At 39.3% G+C, this 20,660-nt stretch overlaps 1 protein-coding gene across 1 annotated transcript; it reads right to left on the bottom strand.

Annotated features, from left to right (window-relative positions):
- Positions 1-127: 127 nt before the first annotated feature.
- On the bottom strand, positions 128-20,431 carry LOC310931545 (glutaminase kidney isoform, mitochondrial-like). Its single transcript, XM_083894722.1, has 18 exons — positions 20,109-20,431; positions 18,897-18,984; positions 16,452-16,573; positions 12,903-13,032; positions 12,222-12,301; positions 10,984-11,147; positions 10,598-10,656; positions 7,499-7,531; positions 6,842-6,900; positions 6,076-6,142; positions 5,910-5,960; positions 4,076-4,252; positions 3,077-3,208; positions 2,903-2,995; positions 2,713-2,774; positions 1,760-1,836; positions 1,396-1,459; positions 128-1,304 (listed from the first exon to the last, which is right to left on the bottom strand). Exons 1-18 carry the CDS (start codon positions 20,318-20,320, stop codon positions 1,148-1,150), a joined length of 1,827 nt encoding a protein of 608 aa, XP_083750848.1. The 5' UTR covers positions 20,321-20,431; the 3' UTR covers positions 128-1,147.
- Between the last annotated feature and the right edge of the window lie 229 nt (positions 20,432-20,660).

Here is a 20,660-nt window from a genome sequence, read left to right as displayed (position 1 = left end):
TTTTTTTTTTTAAACTTCATCACGTTATCACATTTCAGTCACAAAACTTAGGTCTGTACAAACCCTTTTTCCCAGCCTCATGTTCATACTGTACTGAATATTGTTTTATAAAACAAATCACTGAAAATACTCTCACTCCTCTTTTATTTACAGCAGCACGATACATATTTACAGTGACAGTTCTAATGAATGATTAGAAGTCATTAATCTGAGATTATTTGAGTATGTTGTATGTATTTGAGAAATTGTAAAGTAATTGCTATAGTTTTGCGCTAAAATAACCTAAGTGCATGTTTTCCCCTGTGAACTGAGACATGAGGGTGTTTCTGTGACACAGTAACATTTAAAAAGCAGGAACAATGTGTGTGAACAGAAAGAAACAACAGGCCTATGTACAGTAAACCTCAAACTATCATTACACTCTTAGAAATAAAAGCGCTAAGTAGAACCATATAAGGTTCTTCGACTTTTCCTCATAGGAGAACCTGGAACCCTTTTGGAGGGTTCCATCAAGAACCCTTTTAAATACCCTTTCTTCAGGAAAGGGGTTTTAAAGGGTTCTCTGGATCAAAATGTTTCTTACTGGAACCATTAGTGTTACCAAGAACCCTTGAAAAACCCTTGAAAAACCCTTTCTTTGGGAAAGGGTTTTTCAGAAGCAAATGGTTCCAGGTAGAACCTCAGCCCTTGTAGTAGGACCCTTTTGGAACCCTTATTTTTAAGAATGTACTGAGGCACAAATTCATCTGAATCTCCTCCTGTTTGAGGAATTATTTATTCACTAACTGCTTAGCGGGTAAATTAACAATGTGTTTGTATGTACGCATGTATTTATATAGGTCGGTTAGAATAACAAAAGCAAAACTAGTTATTAAATATAAAAACATAAGCAAAAAAAAAAGTGTTATTTACATTTTTGTTGAAGCCAAAATCGGTGCATAATTTTGCGCCAAGCAAAATCAAAAAACATATTTCTCTATCTACACATATTGCACGTTCACATAATGCTTATTATATATCTGCAAAAAATGCACAAAGACGACAAACTCATCACTTTTCTCTAACGTCCCGTATCCTTCGTAGAGGTGCAAATAAAAAAAATATGAAAAATGACTGCATTACAAACCCTTTTAAGGTTCCTTGTAGTTTAAACAATACTCTTCAGAGTGTCCAGCGTACTCTTCTGCTCCTCTGTGTCACTCGACAAGTCTTTCTCAGTGAACTTGCTCTGGTATTCTTGCAGGACTGAGACGACGGCGTCGTGGCCAAACTGTACAGCGTCGTCCACAGGTGAGTTCCCCCATCTGACAGGAAGACATGAAGATGGATGGATTCATTTAAAGATAGAAATCCCATCCCGTATTCGATAACCACTTTCTATTTTTAAATCCCTACCTGTCTTTCATGTAGGGATTCACTTTGCATATTTCAGTCAGGAAAATTACAGTTTCCACATGACCTGTAAGAGAAAAATGAAGGACGATCGTGTTTCCAAACCGCACGTTCTTGACTGAATACACTGTGTATACACCTATGTACATATTCCATTAAAAACCAGACGTTTGCAGCTAGAATAGTCGTTTAACACATTAACAATGTATAGAGTGTATTTCTGATTCATTTAATGTTATATTCATTGAAAAGAAAAAGTGCTTTTCCTTCAAAAATAAGGACATTTCTAAGTGACCCCAAACTTTTGAACGGTCGTGTATCTAAAACGAGATTATTCAAGAGTAACGAAAACACGAGGAAGAGTCACCTTCAGCTGCAGCGATGTGGAGAACTGTGCGTGAGTCGTAGTCTCTCTGCTCCATGTTCATGGATGAAAGTGCAAATCTGGAGGGAAAAACAGAGGAGATCAACACAGACACGTTAACTCAAGTGATGGCAAACAGGAAGTTTGCTGAGTGACACAAACCATGTAGTTTTAAGTTGTTAAATAACATAACTTTAGACAATGGACGCCAGGTTAATATATCTGTAAATGATGAAGCTACAGAATAATTAGATCATCTTAGCATGAAGACACTGCTGAGAACAACATCTTGAAGCACAGGATGAAAACAAAAATGTTTTCCTGCTGCACAGAAACCACAACTCCTACTATGTTAAACTTTCTGTCACCAAAACATGCAAATATAATAAAGGTTAAAGGTCCAGTGTGAGAATGAGGGAGATGATTGATGAAGAGAGGGGGGAACCACGATGGACTTCACATACCAGGATGGCCGTTCTTCTGTTTTTCTCTCTCGCAACATGAAACGCATGCTCTGGCTGTTTGGGTCGCTATAGAAACAACGATGGCACAAGATGGCGTCCTTCGTAAAGCAAGATCCTTGCCTACAAGTTTATTTATTGAGGTTAATAAGGCTATTTTAAAGGGATTATACACTTCTACAAACATATTGGTCGTATATTCAATTTAAAATCAACAATTAGAGAAAAAAAACATCCTTACACTTTAGTCTGTCAACATGATCAACAACCTGACACTGCATTTTAAAACATTTAAAACCTGACATCTTAAAACCAGGGCGAGCAGCAGAGAGAAAAACACAAATGCAGGACTCTTTTTGACGATGTTTGGGTCATGAAGAAACTTAATATTTAAATATATGAGCCCTTTAATTTCCCCTGGTGATCGATAACCTCACCACAAGATGTCACTAAATCCTATGCTCTGGTCCTTGATATAAATAATATTGCACTTACCTCCTGAGAGCAGAGATGTCACCACTGTACGCCGCAAACATCAGCTTCACCACGTCCTTGTTCTGCCAGAATCAAATATAAAGATTAATGCTTCAAAGAGGACAGTTTCTGAAACTTTTTATGTCGTAATTATTTAAAAAAAAAAGGAGGATTGTAATTAGAGAATCTGCATTTGTGACGCTGCACTCACTGGATCATCGTCCGATTTCCTTCTGGGGTCGTGTTTCTTCGTGAAGTGTCTGAGGTTGTCGTAATTGTGGAAATTGAAGTGCGACACCAGCTCCTAAAAGTAAGCGCAGCGATAAATAGTTGAAACATATGAAGATACAGTCAAACACTAAGCATCGATGACCGCAATACCAACCTGACAGAAGTGAATTCCACGAACACTGTTGCCAAGGCGATCTAAGGGCGGAGACCAACACATCATACCCATGACATTGGGGACGACCAGCACGACAGCACCTGAAACTCCAGATTTAGCAGGCAAGCCCACCTGGACAAGAGGTCACGTTAAATGTTATTGACCACAATGGAGAAAAATGATTTTGATTCCATAAATAAACACAAAAAACTAAATTCCGCTGCTTCCTCTTCCCACCCAAGTTTGGCGCGTAACTCCTCCCACACTTTTGAGAAAACCTCCACACATCTTATATCAAAACGTGCGGTTTGATGGTTAATCGTGTTCTACGACTTTTCTAAGCACTTCGAGTAACCATGGTGACAAAAAAACGCAGAAAAACCTCACAGTGTTGTCATATTTAATGTAGAGACCTGAAACTTGATATGTGAGACCAGAGACCTGTACAGAACATGTCTAACAAAGATGACCTCCCAACAGGAAGTGGAACTTCCCTGAACACTTTGCCTCAAAAAATCGGCAGCAAGAAGCAGACATGATCAACATTTTGCAGCGGAATGTTCTAGTTTAATAATTGAATTGTGGGCCACACTGTTGGTGTAGCGGTAAGCACTCTTGCCTTTCCAGCAAGAAAACACGGGATTGGGTTTCCTCTCACAGACCAAAAACATGCAATATGGGGAATAGTTAAATTGGACACACAGAGTGGGTGGTTGTGTGTCTCTATGATGGACTGGCGATCAGTGCAGGGTGAACCCCGCCTATCGCCCTATGTCAGCTGAGATTGGCACACCCTCATGTGGAGGGTAAAGCAGTAGAAGGTGGATGGATGTGTAATTGAATTGCATTTGGTGCAATATATTTCTTGCACACATTTTCTGTGGATCACCGGAGTGTGAATCACCTTCCTGAAGGGTGCAGTTCAAATGTCTCTTTATAACAACATGGATGACTTCAACAATGATTTTTAAAAGACGCTTGATCTCCTCCGGGACTCACGTGGAAAGCAAACTGCCCGGAGAAGTCGTACATGCCGCAGGAATGCATGAGGCTCAAGGTGTTCCGAACCGCTTCGGCGCTCAGCACGCGCTCTCCCGTGATCGGACAGATGCCGCCGTTGGCGAGAGTGGCAGCCATGACACTTCCCGACTCGCAGGTGACCTCAATCGAGCACAGCTGTAATGGAAAAGTAAACAACATCTCAGTGACTGCGACCTTTCGTTGTCAGACAAAGCTGATTCAAGCTTTTTTTTCTTTCTTTATATGAAAGTGCTTATCTCCTGAGATATTGCAGCGACAGTGGAGGATTGTGGGACTGATGTGATGGTGTGTGGATTTTCTTTTTGTTTTCCTCACGTCTGCTGAATAGAAATCAATCAGGGATTGAATATCACTGCCTCTCTGAGTATTGTTGCTGACCATGTGCATCCCTTTATGGCCCGAAATTTACAATCTGTTAATGGCTGCTTCCACCGTGAGAATACATCATGTCAGGAAGCGAAGGTCGTGAACGTGGCGCTGACAAATCTTTGTCAGGGGGCACAAAGAACTGAGGCTGTTTTAAGAGCAAAGGGAGGGTCCGGCTGATGATTAGAACGGGGGTTTCCTTTTTAAGTGCTCTTTAATTTTAGCCGCTTCCATTAACATATTCTGCATCTGTTGTAAAGCAGGGCTGCAAGCTTGAAATTTGATGTCAGTTCATAAAAACAGTGTGGCGCAGCAGACAATGCCAAGTCGCAGAGCTGCAGATAAATCATAAATACGGGTCAGTGGGTTTCTGTTTTGTTTTGGTAAAAAAATGTTTTATCCTTTTTGCAGATTTTCAGAGTCATATTAGGGGGAAAAAGATGCTGATGATGTTTGTGAATCGATTCGAAGACTTCGCGAAACACATGTTAAGACTTTGAATGATCCGCAGATGTTCACGTGCAATATATTAGAGCAAAATCAACTTTTTAATCATGTTAATACTTATATTTGGTACTCTGGAGGCCCTATGAGTAGGCAAATTGTGGAAAAAGATGACAGTCATGTTTTTGTGGTCCTCCTCAGTCTAAATACAGGAGATAAAACACGCAATATTGACTTACACACTCATTGCTACGTCACAATGAGACATTCCTGGAATTGTTGTCTCACTGAGCTCCACTTTGTCCCTAAAAAACGCGAGAGTGCAAACGAGGGCAATAGTATCCGGAAGTCGGCGAAGTGTTCTATTGTTGACTCCACAGTGCAGCACAGAGTTCTACACAAACTTCCAGCCTCAGAGGATTTACATTTTATATATGACGGCTATGATGTGCCGGCTAGAGTCAGAAAATTATGGCTTTTCCAAATGCTAACTGCTGTTAGCTGCCGTTAGCCTCAGTGATGCTGACGTAGTTTCCTGTGTCTCATTTGCATTTAAAGAGACAGACACTCAAAACCGAGCATTCTGGGTGATTGAACTGCTGTGGTGCTTCATCCTTAAGGTATTTTGACCAAATCATGTCACAGACATGTTCATTAGGACACCAGGGAACTAGGTTCACTTGGAGAAATAGGATATAATATGTCTACTTTAAGCAACAAAAGGTTAAAAAGCATCTATTCAAATGGATGTGTATTCATGCCGGTGAAACAAATATTATAAATGCAGCTTCTGATCATAGAGTTCTGTCCCTGTAATGTTTCCAGGGGGGCATTGACACCAGCAGAGGCATGTGACTGAGTGCAGCTGGATGCTGTGTCTACTTTGCATAAAAGCTCAGTAATTACCGTTACATCTAGTTTGCTCAATCTGTGTGTTTAATCTGGGAATAGCCGGCTTGTTACGAGCACAAGACTGTCTCACCTGAAAGTAGAAATCAAGGGCTGCAATCATGTCCACATTGTCAGGGAAGCACTGCAAGGACAAGAGCTTACAATCAGACACAGGGCTGTGTTACGTGAGCCCAGCGGGTATTTCTGAAAGCCTGATTAATGAGAGTTTATATTACGGAGAGATTTTATATCCTCACCTTTTTCTCTTTGAGGTAATAACCGATTGCATAATTCCGATCGCCGGTTTCCCTCTCCGACTGGAAACTAGCAGAACAAAACGAGTGAAGTGAAAACACTGCAGTACTCGCAAGGAGGCTTCATTTTCAGAATCATGGCACACTTGTGAGGCTTTTTTTTTTTTTTTTTTAACTGTGCAATTAGTGCATGAACAAAAGAGAGCAAAGGTATAAACTAAACACAAACAAGTCTCTTCATGACTGCGCTCCTATAATACTCTCTCAATCCTCTCCGAGAACACAAATCAGTATTAAAGGTCCAGTGTGTGAAATTAGGTCAAATTATTGTTTTCTATTTGGAAGAAATTGAAAATGAAATAATCATACTTTCTGATGGTGTATAATCACCCGATTTAATGCACTGCTGTTTTTCATTATCCCCGAATGAGCCTTTCATATTTATCTCAGTAGTCGACTCAGCTCAACAGACGCCCGCAATCGATGAAGTAAACATCTTTTGAGTTTTTTAATGGACGGTTAGAAAGGAAGGGCGAGGTGAGAGATACTTAACGACAACATGAAACTTCACAAGTCAATGACAGACGTGCTGGTACACAAACACATCCCTACACACCGGTATTGATGTAACGTAACATGAACAGGCTTTTTTACATTTGCATGCTGAAAAGAAACACAGAAAAAGAAGAAACTAATTCACAGAATATCATCAAAGTCAATGGTGAAGATCCACTGAGAGAGAGACAGAGTCAACAAATGGATCACTCACGTAGCATTGCTGAAGCCCACGTACTCTGTACCAGCCATGCTTTTCAAGAACTCCATCACCTACAATAACATCACATTTATTTATTTATTGATATCCAGAGGTGGAAAAAGTACTCAAATATTGTACTCAAGTAAAAGTACCAATACTTTGATGAAATATTACTCAAGTTGAAGTAAAGTAGTCATCTGAAAATGTACTCAAGTAGAAGTAAAAAGTAGTTCATTTGAAATGTACTTTAAGTAAAAGTTACTTAGTTACTTTGCGTGGGGTGTGAGGGTAGTAGAAATATGACAAGGTCAGAAATCCAAAACTATTTTGGAGCTCAAGCGCCCGACGGGACACTGGATATTACGTCACTTTTGGCCACGCCCTCTATGTTCACGCTCCAGTGCTGGTGATAATCACATCATCAATCGTCTGGTTCTGGTCTATATTTTCCCCTGTAGGTCTTCATTGTGCTGAATTTTTATTTTTTCTCAGTAACGGATAGGATTTATAAAGTAACTAAGTAACAATACTTGAGTCAATACATACTCAAGTAAAATACAAAATCCTGATTTTAAATTGTACTTAAAAAATACAAAATACACAAAAAAAAGTATTTAATACAGTAACTTGAGTAAATGTAGGTTGTGTAAATGAAAAGCGTTTACTTACATGGTCGAATCTCCCGGCTTTATTTGAATCTGGCTGTCAACAAAGGAGGAAGAAAGGATTATTCTGATTATTCTCATGAAGTATTATAGAGTATTTCTTCCCCTATGTCAGTTGTACGAGTGTGAACTAGACGTTGAGTCCGTACAGATGGCAGTGTTTGAGTACTTTGACCCATCATTAGCGGTGAAGTGTTAAGGCACGATGCGTCTCACTCGGTGACATTTCGTGCATACGGCGCCCCCTGTGCTCGCTGCACCGTTTATGACTGTGCTTGAATTTCACAGAAACTGTAACGGTGTCACAGCCCCAAGCTGTTACCAAACAGGGACGGGCGGTGGGACTCACATTCATATTTTATCACTCCTGACTATGAAGCGTGAAGATGGTTTAAAAAAAATAAAAATAAAAAAAATAAAGCACTGAACTGAGGATTAACCTCATGGATGGAAAAGGTCCATTTTGTGTCTTTCCAGGTAATTTCTCATGATTTGTCGACCTGAATGTTACTGAAAACTGCAGGAAGTCAAGTTAATGTTGCCCTATGTCTATGTTATTATTGCCCCTTTGCAGAGGCGATTCTAGAGTCTGTAGGGGCCCACAGCAAAAATACCCAGGGGGATATGCATTACACTGTAAAGAACAATAAAATACTGTAAATAACTGAAAAAACATATATAAACTGCATAATGCAAATGTAAATATATACATTACACTATAATCCTCTTCATTTTCCAACTTGGAGAACGATAACTTCACACAGGTTAAAGTGAGGTGGGGCCTCTTTAGGGAGGTTTACTACTGAGATGTCATTGCAAATCGCCCATTGTTGTTTAAGGGGGACGGGGAGGCGGCTGCTCACTGCACATTTCAGTAAAAACAGCCCTCAGGCTCCGAGTGTCGGGGGCCCCCTATAGGCTCGGGGCCCAAGCAGTTTCCCGCCTTGCCTGTTGACAAGCTGCGCCTTTGCCCCTTTGCCTCTCTGTGTCTTTTACTTGATAATGAGGGTCACCCTCTCAGTGATTTCTTGAGTATAAATAAAGGTTGTATGGAGGCTCACACACACACACTCACACACACACACACTCACACACACACACACCTTCCATTCCGAGGGCTGTAATTGGCCAGAGGTTCACACACGCCCCTGTTGTCAGGCCCAAACACACCATCCTTCCCTCCCGGCTAAACTTGACCTAAGAGACGCCGGAGTATCTCGTCTGCCAAGCTGAGTTCAGAAAAACTCACAGAGGAAACACGTAGAAGGCCATATATGGTAAAAACAACAACAAAAAAAAAAAACGCCCCTCCCTCATCTAAAAAAAAACAAATAAAGTGTTATGATAAGACCAAAGCTCACAGATAAGTCTGATGGCTGGTCAGTTACATGCTGATGACCATAGTCCAACTGCTGTGGTCATCAGTGAGTGAGTGATAAGATTATAGCTGAGGCTGATGTCACTCCTCATGAGTATTTGCTCATCCCCCCCAAAAAAAACCAAGATTTTTGAAAATGCATTAGATCTAAAGGTTGTTTTGTCAACATCAGCAACCGTTTCAAGCTTTAATTAACATCTACAGATTGTCACTGGGTTTGAACACAGTCGATAGTGTTGACACAACTTTTCAGCTGGATGCTTACAGCCTCGTCTGGCGCGTTTTTATAGCACTCAAACTTTATCATCGATTCAGGCCTGTTTACACAGAAAGGGCAAATAGTGGCAGAGCCACATTTCACAATGACTGTTTCTGTTAAATATCACATAAACTGGCCTCATTGTGTTACTTAAAACTTAGAATGCAAGTCTCTGTTTTAAGTGTTTGGAGCCACGGGTCAATAATGTTTTTAAATGTTGTTTTCAGACGGTAAACTGTTAGAAGTCAGTAAACAGACAATTAAGTGGCATGAAGTGCGAATGAATACATTTATTAACACATTGGGTAAACGTTACAAGGGCTGATTGAACAGGAAATGTGTTAGAAGTTGTGTTTTGTGAAGAAGTTAGCGCTTGTTTAGCATGCTAACTGGTGCTGGTGTCTGCTAGCAAAGCTAATTCAGCTGGATAGCTACGAGTTTCAGTTTCAGTACTGTTGCAAAGGTGCATTATGTAATAAATCTAAAGCAACTGGCCATAAAATCCTCCTAATATGTCACAGAGACTCAGGAATAATGTTCATATAACAAACTGAACTCACCAACAACAACAGTACAGACAAAATATTTGTATTAAAAAAATATTTTGCAGACTGTAAATCATGTTTATGTTTTGAAATCATGTTTTGGCATGTGGCGCCACCTACCGCCGTCTACCAATCATTGCAGTCAGTAGAGTCTCAGCTGCCGAGCAACCATGGGTTGCCAGTTACGTCCTAAAAGACCTCGGTATTTTGAATTTGAATGTAGTAACCGTTTTTGGCCACATTCTTACATATGGCACCTTTAAATACCAGTATTTTATGTGTTGCACAATTATCACTACAACATTAATCATTACATAATGTAGTCAAGCCACTATTAATTTAATTTATGTTGATAGAAATGGTGACACACACACTTAAAAAAGATAGTTCATGATATTTTGAACATTGTCACACTAACTGGGTTAAGCTGGATTTCAACTTAAGTCAATAGTTACATTTTACAGTGTCTCGTGAGTAAACTGTTCAGACAACATTGTTGTTTATTTGGGAATTATTATTAAACAGAACATTTTGATGCAAAACCTCAGATCATAGTTAAAATACCTGTCAAAATAAGTGCAAAATTAATTTGTTTGACCACATTGTGCAACTCCACTGTTTAGTTTCTTGCTTTTTATCATAACTTTTAAAGGTCTGATTGTTAACCTCACTGTAATTAAGTCAAGGGAGATGCTGCAGTGTAAGAGTAATAACTGATGAGGGTCTAAATAAAACAGTCTACCTCCTGAGGTAGTGTGTCTGGCACTCTTTGTTTTGCTCCCATACCCTGATTAATGACAATGAGCTGTGTGATGTATTGTGTGTGTGTGTGTGTGTGTATTGTAAAATAGAGACATCAGTGTTAAACAAGCATTTATCATATCAATGCAGTCGGGCGCTGACAAGCTGCGAGATTGTTACCTTAATCAAAGAGCTGATGACGATCGCTCCAGCGTTCACCATCGGGTTGTGAGGTTTATCTGCAACAAGAAATGACAACACGTCTTTGCCGTTAGCAATAAACTTCTGAGATTAGAGGGATTTAATCTGGGAAAAGTCAACTAACACCAGCTAATAGGGTGAACAGATGCAGCTCATTGTTGCTTCAGAGGGCAGTGCGTTACAGCACCTGGTTACAAAGGTGAGGTGATTAAATAGAACACCGTGTCCATTTTGGCAACTTTTGATGGCTTTTGGCCGACTTGCGCTACTTTGATTTTATCACCAACTTTCAGAAAATGACACATTGAGAACAAAGAGTTTCCAGGATTTCTCAATAGCATGTTACTAGCACAGCAGTCGCTCACCATCCTCGTTTAGTGACAGCTTGTTGAACCTGAATCCACTGGGTTCTTTGCCCACAAAGTGGTGGACGTCCTCACTTCCGAGCTCGTGCACAGCGATGGCGTATTCCAGAGGCTTCACGCAGGACTGCAGACAGAAGGGAACCTTGGTGTCCCCCACCGAGTGTCTACACCGCAGGAGGACATACAGAATCAATGAATGAAGCATGTTTCATATAAAAAACATTCACACACTGCTATACACTACTGTTCAAAAGTTTGGGGTCACTTAGAAATTTCCTTATTTTTGAAGGAAAATCACTTTTTTTTCAATGAATATAACATTAAATTAAATCATAAATACACTCTATACATTGTTAATGTGGTAAACGACTATTCTAGCTGCAAACGTCTGGTTTTTAATGGAATATGTACATAGGTGTATAGAGGCACATTTCCACTGTTCTAATGGTACATTGTGTTTGCTAATCATGTTAGAAGACTATTGATGATTAGAAAACCCTTGTGCAATTATGTTAGCACAGCTGAAAACAGTTTTGCTGGTTCTTTAACGAAAGGGCAAAATTATTATTTTGAATAAAAATCATTATTTCTAATCTTGTCAATGTCTTGAATATATTTTCTATTCATTTTGCAACTCTTTTGATGAATAAAAGTTTGACTTTTAATGGAAAACACAAAAAAATTGTATAGGTGAGCCCAAACTTTTGAACAGTAGTGTACGTTTAGAAAGTAAATGAAATAGGGATTGAACAAGATCAAATAAAGTGATGTAAAATACCCACACGTATATAAATAAAAGGGAAAGATGGATAGATGGAAAATCCAGACTTATCTGGATCTGGAGTCTTGCTTTCAAAAAACACTCTTCAGAATGGCTGTTTCACAGACGACAGCCATAGTAAGAAAATGATGCCTCACACTGGGTCTTTGTTCAAAGGTTACTACCAAACAGTGGAGGGTTATAATCAATCTGTTGTTATGTGTGCTCTCTTTCTCGTCTTCATTGACATATACGTGCAGCAACGTTTTTGTAATAACTACAGTTTACATACACTACGCTGGGTTTGGGAGGAAGGAGCAGCGTTGAAATACTCGAAATCGACAAGTAATAAAAGCAAAAGTCTTTGCACTGGCTTGTGATACAACTGGTAATATTCTTTCAGGTGATAAAAACACAATCTTGTTCATATTTCTATCGTGCCGTTCAAAGACCGAGCATAGAGAATAAAACACTGTACCTCTGTCCGTCGATTGTGCACAGAGAGACTCCCCAGAGATCAGGGCTGAACTTCGCCAGCTGAGGAATGTAATCAGCTACCTGGAAACAGACGTGCATGTGTGTGACAAATTCATTCATTTTAAGATAAGAAGTCCTTTATTCGTCATATTGTTAAAACAAGATTTATGATTGTTTTAGCTTCTTAAAGGTGCATTATGTAATAAATGATAAAATCCTCCTAATATGTGACAGAGACTCAGGAATAATGTTCATATAACAAACTGAACTCACCAACAACAACAGTACAGACAAAATATTTGCATTAAAAAAAATATTTTGCAGACTGCAAATCATATTTATGTTTTGAAATCATGTTTTGGCATGTGGCGCCACCTACCGCCGTCTACCAATCATTGCAGTCAGTAGAGTCTCAGCTGCCGAGCAACCACGGGTTGACAGTAAAGTCGGAAAACGAAACCTAAAAGACCTCAGTATTTTGAATTTGAATGTAGTAACTGTTTTTGGCCACATTCTTACATATGGCACCTTTAAATGTGAATATTTTATTCGTTTCTTTGCTCCACTTAGCAAAGAAATAATTCAAACTGAATCATCATCAAAATCAACGTTTTTTAAGATTTTCTGACATTTTCTGGACCAAACAATTCATCAAAACAGACTCGGCACGTGTGCGACTTACTTGTCCTTCCTCCTGCTTTTGTGCGTCGTTGTACATCCTGTCAATCTGCTGCGTAAACTCCTCAAAGTTTGGGATGATGAACTTCTTCTGGAACGCTTTAGTGAGTAGTAAGATGTTGTTGGCCACGAACCTACAAGAGGAAACGCAAAGACGGCCGAGATGAGAGATAAAACACCGTGGACAGTCAGTGAATTTAAAAAAAATAAATAAATCTTCTTAAGAAATTGGAGACCAAATCTGTGGTGGAATTTATTAGATGAGTCTTTTGTTTAGTCAGTGTTGATATACTCATGCAAACACTTATAATGGTTATATTGCTACATGATAGAGACTGAACTAGAATTCCAATAAGAGTTATATGCAAAGGTTTGGCTAATTTACATATTTTGGTCTTAAATAAAACAAGTCAACGCGACCCCACAGAAATCTGACACCAAACATTCAGGCACCACACGTGGCTATGTACTCTGTGTGTGTGTGTGTGTGTCACACAGGTTAAAAATAGGAAGTGCAGTGATCTTCGGGGCAATGAGCCCTGTCTCAAGATTTGAAGGACTCTTAAAGCTGATGACAAAACATGTTTGTAGTATATGTACTAACTTAGAGACAGGGTTATTAAGTCTGAAAGTAAAACTAGCATTGAGAAAATAATTTACTTCACTAAAATCAAAATCAAAACTACAATAAAGCAAAGCAAAACTAACAAAAAACGAAACTGAATTGTAGAAAATTCAGCTTCGTTTTTTCCACAACTTCCTTCTGGAATACAGACCATTCGAAGTTGTTAAAGGTTAATAAATGAAACTAGAAAAGCACTCGGAGAGCGCAGACCTCCGCCAAGGCAGCTCAGCCTCCCACAAAATAGCGATAAAAACAGTGTTAGCGTCTACGGATCACGCCCCAAAATGTAATCACTTGTTCCTGATCACAAACACTAACGAAAACAACAATTAAAGGATTTGATCATCCATATTTGGTGTCACACATTCTTTCATTCTTTTCAGCGTCTACAAGACTTTCTCTTCATACCTGAAAGACTAAGACTAAAACTTAACTGAAACTAGTCGATTCCTCAAAATAAAAACTAAATTAAAACAAAACAAAATCATTTGTTGAATTAACTAAAACTAAACAGAAAGAAAACTAAATAAAAATAAAAACTAATGAAAATACCAACACTATAATAACCTTGCTTAGAGAGCACGTGTTTCCTAGATTTGAAGTCAACATTCGAAGATATTATACTCTGTTTTATTCTGGGTGAAAATGGCCAAACATGTCATCACAATGAAAAGGTCTCGATAAAGAAAGTTCATGTTTTTAACCACTATTTTGTCACATAATGTGTAAAGTGGAGACACTGCATTTGCTTCACATGCTGCATTGATTAAAATAAACGTTTTTAATTAACAATTTCACTGAACTATTTCCCTTTGCTTCAACACCTGAAAAGACTCGAGTCGCCAAAGACTCTTTGCATGAACTGCAAAGTGCAGCTCTTTCAAAGCCTTGCATCATTTTTTCATCACACCTGGTTTAAAGTGACCACCACCATCATCAGGAACTTAAAAAAACAAAGGTAAATGAACACTCCTGCTTATATCAGCAGATTGTACGAGTTGTGAGAGATTCACACTGCTGTAATTGATCAGCAGCCGCTGTGTGTGTGTGTGTGTGTGTGTGTGTGTGTGTGCGCGCTCAAGGAAAAATAAAATGAAGACTCCGTCACAACTGAAACTAAATATCTGGCCTACACTTTTCACTGATCCAAGGCAGAGCTCGAGCAACGTTTTTCAGACATGACGAGGAGAAGAAGAAGAAGAAGAAGAAGAAGAAGAGGAGAGTGGTCAGAGTTTGCATTATTTATGTGTATAAAAAAGAAGAAGATAGCGCTCTTTTAGTTGTGTATTTATAGTGAGCTCTTGAGTGTTTCCAAGGAATGGATTAACTCACGAGTGTCAGGAAACAAGTCAAAAGAAGTCCAAATGTGACCAAATTAAATCTGTCAAAGATAGTCAGACAAGTTAAAGGGGACTTTGAAAGTGTTAGAACATGAACTAAACAGCAGTTCTTGTACAGCAGAGCTCACAGATCTGTTGAGTCTGTGGCCACAGATTGGATCTAATCCAGAATAATGGTTAAAAGCAGCAGAGCCTGCTCGCTTTTTCCCACAGCGTCGACTGCAGCGGCTGCTGCTGCTGCTGCTGCCATGTGTGCATGTGAGCAGCTGTCAGTCATAAAGCTCTCGTCTCCGTCAGTCTCTGGGACTCAAATAGTGACGAACTTAGTTCACCTCATAACCACTAAAGAATTGGTCACATTTTCTTTAATGAACTGTTTCATATATTTAAAATTAAGTTTTAAGTTGATGCTGTAATGTGTAACGGTTAGTGATTTTGTCGTTGTTGATTGGCCTCTGCTTGTTGGCCGACTCTGTCAAGCAGTACTATCAGACCTGACTGAGGGAGCATTTGTGTGTATACAGCAGCAGTGCAGGAGCGAGCAGGAACAAGAACATTTTATCCCATCAAACTGTTTTTTTGAGCAGTAGAATTCACTTCTGCGACTTTTCATGCAGCGTTTCTTTATGTTTTCACTGCAGGCGTTTGTGCTTTACTAGCGCAACATTGCTGTTGCCTCCGTCTGTCTCAACATTAGATTAATGTCTTGCAAGTTTTTTTTCTTTTTCAGGAACAGTTCTGAAAAGCTACACTACCGTTCAAAAGTTTGGAGTCACTTAGAAATGTCCTTATTTTTGAAGGAAAAACACTTTTTTTCAATGAATATAACATTAAAGGTGCATTATGTAATAAATCTAAAGCAACTGGCCACAAAATCCTCCTAATATGTCACAGAGACTCAGGAATAATGTTCATATAACAAACTGAACTCACCAACAACAACAATACAGACAAAATATTTGCATTCAAAAAAATCTTTTGCAGACTGCAAATCATGTTTATGTTTTGAAATCATGTTTTGGCATGTGGCGCCACCTACCGCCGTCTACCAATCATTGCAGTCAGTTGAGTCTCAGCTGCCGAGCAACCACGGGTTGCCAGTTACGTCAGAAAACGAAACCTAAAAGACCTCAGTATTTTGAATTTGAATGTAGTAACCGTTCTTGTACACTGTACATTGTTAATGTGGTAAACTACTATTCTAGATGCAAACGTCTGGTTTTTAATGGAATATGTACATAGGTGTATAGAGGCCGTTTTAATTTAATGCTAATGGCGTTAGCAGGCTATTGGATGATTATAAAACCCTTGTGCAATGATGTTAGCACAGCTGAAAACAGTTTTGCTGGTTCTTTGACGAAAGGGCAAAATGATTATTTGTAATTAAAATCATTATTTCTAATCTTGTCAATGTCTTGACTATATTTTCTATTAATTTTGCAACTGTTTTGATGAATAAAAAGTGACTTTTAATGGAAAACACAGCAAAAATTGTATAGGTGACCCCAAACTTTTGAACGGTAGTGTATCATTGAACAGCAGTGACAAACACCCAGTGTTTATTTAAGAAAAAAACAACTTTTCTCACCTTCTGAAGAGCTTCATGTCCATCACGAGTGGACCGAAAGTGTCACGCGAGTATTCTCTCATCTGACGGACACAGTCCCGCAGCCGAGGGTCAGACGTCAACAGGCCTATTTTTCTCAAAGCCTGTGGAGGAGAGTTAACGGTTAATGGCTCTTTTTGAGCTAATTAATACACAAGGGAAGAAGTGGGGACGTTATAAATGAAAGGCTCTGTCACAGGCGTCATGAGTCATTCACAGCTAGAGTGCATGTAATGTCAATTTGCAGGGTATTAAGTGCAGATGAAATATATAGTTATGGGACTTGGAAGGCTCAGCAGTGCCCACAGGGCAAATCAGTGGAATAGCTCTCTCACTAGTCACACGACACACTGACAGTGACTGCATGAACCACGTGCATCTATTTTTGGGGTAAGACATGTGCACGAGCGACCTGACCAGAGTCGCTTCAGCGTACGCGAGCGATTCTTAGCAGCAGGCGAGGAAATGGTTACTCCGGGAGCTTATTCTTCAGCCGAGTGTGTTTTGAGTTCAGTTTTGTTCAACTACAAACACACAGGCATGAATCTCTGGATATTACTGTCTGGATGTGTATGTTTAAATGTAATTATAAGTAGAGCTGAAACAATTCATCGATTATTCATCGATTACTAAATTAATCGTCAACTATTTTGATCATCAATTAATCGGTTTGAAGCTTTTTTTCATGATTAAAGATTTCTGATTGTTTTAGCTTCTTGGATGTCAATATTTTCTTTGTTTCTTTGCTCCACATAACAAAGAATCATTAAAAATTGAATCATTTTGGTTTGTGGACAAAACAAGACGAGAACATCATTATTTCCAGGTTTGACAAACACTGATCAACGTTATTTTTAAAAACATTTTCTGACATTTTATGGACCAAGCGATTCATCGAGAAAATAATCGTTAGTTGCAGCTCTAATTATAAGTAAGTATGATTTAATACAGTCATGAAGAGACTGAAATAATCCGTTGATGGCCACTTTATTAGGTAACCCTCAATAGCAGGACTGACACCTGGTGTGCTCTTCAGCCGCTTCACGTTTTGATGTGTTATCATTCATTCAGAGATGATCTTCTGTAAACCTTGATCGTAATGCGTGGTTATTTCAGTTCCTGTTGCCTTTCGAGTCTGTCCGTCTCCAATACTCATGCCACATTGAAAGTCACTTAAAAAATGGCTTTTCTTTCTCCCTCTGATGCTCAGTTTTAACTTCATCAGGTCATCTTGACCATGTCTAGATGCCTAAATGTATTAAGTTATAGCCATACTATCGGCTAATTAGATATTTGGGTATATAAGCACTTGAAAAGGTGTACCTAATAAAATGGCTGGCTTTTTATAATTTTATTTTTTTTAACCTTTTATCTCATTGCACTTTCTTTGCAAGCACCATAAATCAATTAAAGGTGCCATATGTAAGAATGTGGCCAAAAACGGTTACTACACTCAAATTCAAAATACAGAGGTCTTTAAGGTTTCATTTTCTGACGTAACTGGCAACCCGTGGTTGCTCGGCAGCTGAGACTCTACTTACTGCAATGATTGGTAAATGGCCGTAGGTGGCGCCACATGCCAAAACATGATTTCAAAACATAAACATGATTTATAGTCTGCAAAATATATTTTTTAATGCAAATATTTTGTCTGTACTGTTGTTGTTGGTGAGTTCAGTTTGTTATATGAACATTATTCCTGAGTCTCTGTGACATATAAGGAGGATTTTATCATTTATTACATAATGCACCTTTAACAGTACTGAAACTGAAACTCGTAGCTATCCAGCTGTATTAGCTTCTCTAGCAGACGCCAGCACCAGTTAGCATGCTAAACAAGCGCTAACTTCTTCACAAAACTTTTAACACATTTCCCGTTCAATCGGCCCCTGTAACTTTTACCCAATGTGTTAATAAATGTATTAATTTACACTTCATGCCACTTAATTGTCTGTTTACTGACTTGTAACAGTTTACCGTCTGAAAACAACATTTGAAAACAACACATTCACCGTCCCTGTCCCTGACTCGTCACCTCTCCAAACACATCTAGCCATGCGTGATGCAACAACAAGCCACCTGTGTTGACACATATCTCTTCTGTAAATGAGTGCTTCTCTGAAAAAAAAAAAAAAAATCAGTTGCCATAGACACAGAGGTCTCCAGATGTCCATGTCCACGTTTTTTTTTTACGAGCCTATTTGAAAGGTTGCACCGCACGAAGCTAAATGAGGGTGCAGTATTTAGCAGCAGCCTGGTAGTTGACAGAGTGCACACGCAAAAAAACAACAAAAAAAAACAGACTGTTTGTGTGTCTGTTCATACCCTGAAGACTCTTTTGGAAACATGGGTACGGGGGGAGTGCAAGTTGTGTGTTTTCTGATTGTCTGACAGACGGAGAACAGGGTGAAAGTGTTGTCGACTCACAGAAATAAACTGCGAGAGGGGGATCGTTTCTTTGCCGTCAGTGATGGTGTAGAAAAGCATGTCCTCCATGCTGGACATTAGTCTGCCTCTGTGAAGAGGTAAACAGAAACAGCACACACACACGCACACACACACACGCGCGCACACACGCGCACACACACACGCGCGCACACACGCGCGCACACACACACGCACACACGCGCACACACACACACACACACACACACACACACACACACACACACACACACACACACACACGCACACACGCACACACGCGCACACACGCACACACACACACACACACACACACACACACACACACACACACACACACACACACACACACACACACAGTGAGCTTTAGAAGTGGGCTGGTTCTAGTCAGAAGCACGAGTAGTGCGTCATTGTGCATTGTGTCAACAACTCAACAAGGTGAGCGGAGCAAACGCCGGCAAATATCCAGCTATCGATCCACTTCTGACAAATAAATACTCTCTAATACATATCAAACTGCAATCATAGAGATATATGTTTTCCTCTATGCTGACGATGCAATACTGTACCTATACACATTTTCTTCTTAATTGAGGAGCTATTAAGCAGAATTTAATAATAATAGTATTTAATAATACATATTAAATTACAATCATAGAGATATATAGTGTACATAGAGAGTTTTCTGTAACACTAAAAATACTGGTGTATCTGCAGTTAATTTTTTACACCAGTTCTTTATACTTTACCCTCTATGCTGATGATACAATACTGTGCCTATACATAGTTTCATTTCAATTGAGGAGCTATTAAGAATAATTTAATAATAATAGTATTTAAAAATACATATTAAATTACAATCATAGAGATATATAGTGGACATTAAGATTTCTGTAGCACTTACATACGTTTGCCTCTATGCTGATGATACAATGATGTGTTAATACAAAGTTTCTTCTTAACTGAAGAGCTAGGCACCTTTAAACTTAAGTTTGGTGATATTTTGTGCAAATACAAGTTGAAAAACAAAAATATTCTTGTCATTAAAAAAGAATAACAGAGAATAATGAAAAGGAAACATCATGTTTGGCTAGTTATTAAATACATCTTGCATTACAAATCCTGTTGTTGAGGAATTATGAAAAGGCCACTAATGAAAACAAACTTTGGCTTAATTAATGTTGATTTATTCATTTACTGCCTAGTGTGACCTACTTGGCGTGTCCTTGGTCCACATCAGGGCCCTTCTGCTGATGAAAGGCTCTGTGGGTGTTGGGGGATGCTGCCATCCAGCAGGGGAGAGGAACAGGTTGCTGTGTCCTGGACAAGACAATGTTGTCAGCTCCAAGTCGGGCAGAGATCCCTGCATTTTTAAACAGCTGCAAGATTCCCACGTTAGCCGGCCTCAGACTTTTCAAGCAATGCATTGTGATAAGAACAACTTAATGGTTATATATTTTTAAAAGAGCTCCCTCCCCTCTCCACTGTAACTGATTTGGAGAGGTGTTTTTTCTTTTTGTGACCAGTGTCCTTGGCCCTCAGAGCTTTAATAGCTGCTACTGTCTTTCAGACTAGATCAAGTATAGGCTGTCGCTCGGGGGGTGGGGCTGTGACACAGGAGGCAGCATGGTGCTTCAGATGGTGGGGGTCAACCGTGTCCACTGTCGGCTCACTTTTAAAAAAGGAATCTTCTGGTGGTGTAAGCCTGTGGCAGGTTACATGTAAAGATCAGAAACTATAGACATAAATGATTGCAGATAGATAAGA

This window comes from Microchirus variegatus, assembly GCF_963457635.1.
Source record: "Microchirus variegatus genome assembly, chromosome: 9".
Lineage (NCBI taxonomy): Eukaryota > Metazoa > Chordata > Actinopteri > Pleuronectiformes > Soleidae > Microchirus > Microchirus variegatus.
Note: the sequence above shows the minus strand (reverse complement) of the source record. Positions and strands in the feature narration are given on the sequence as shown.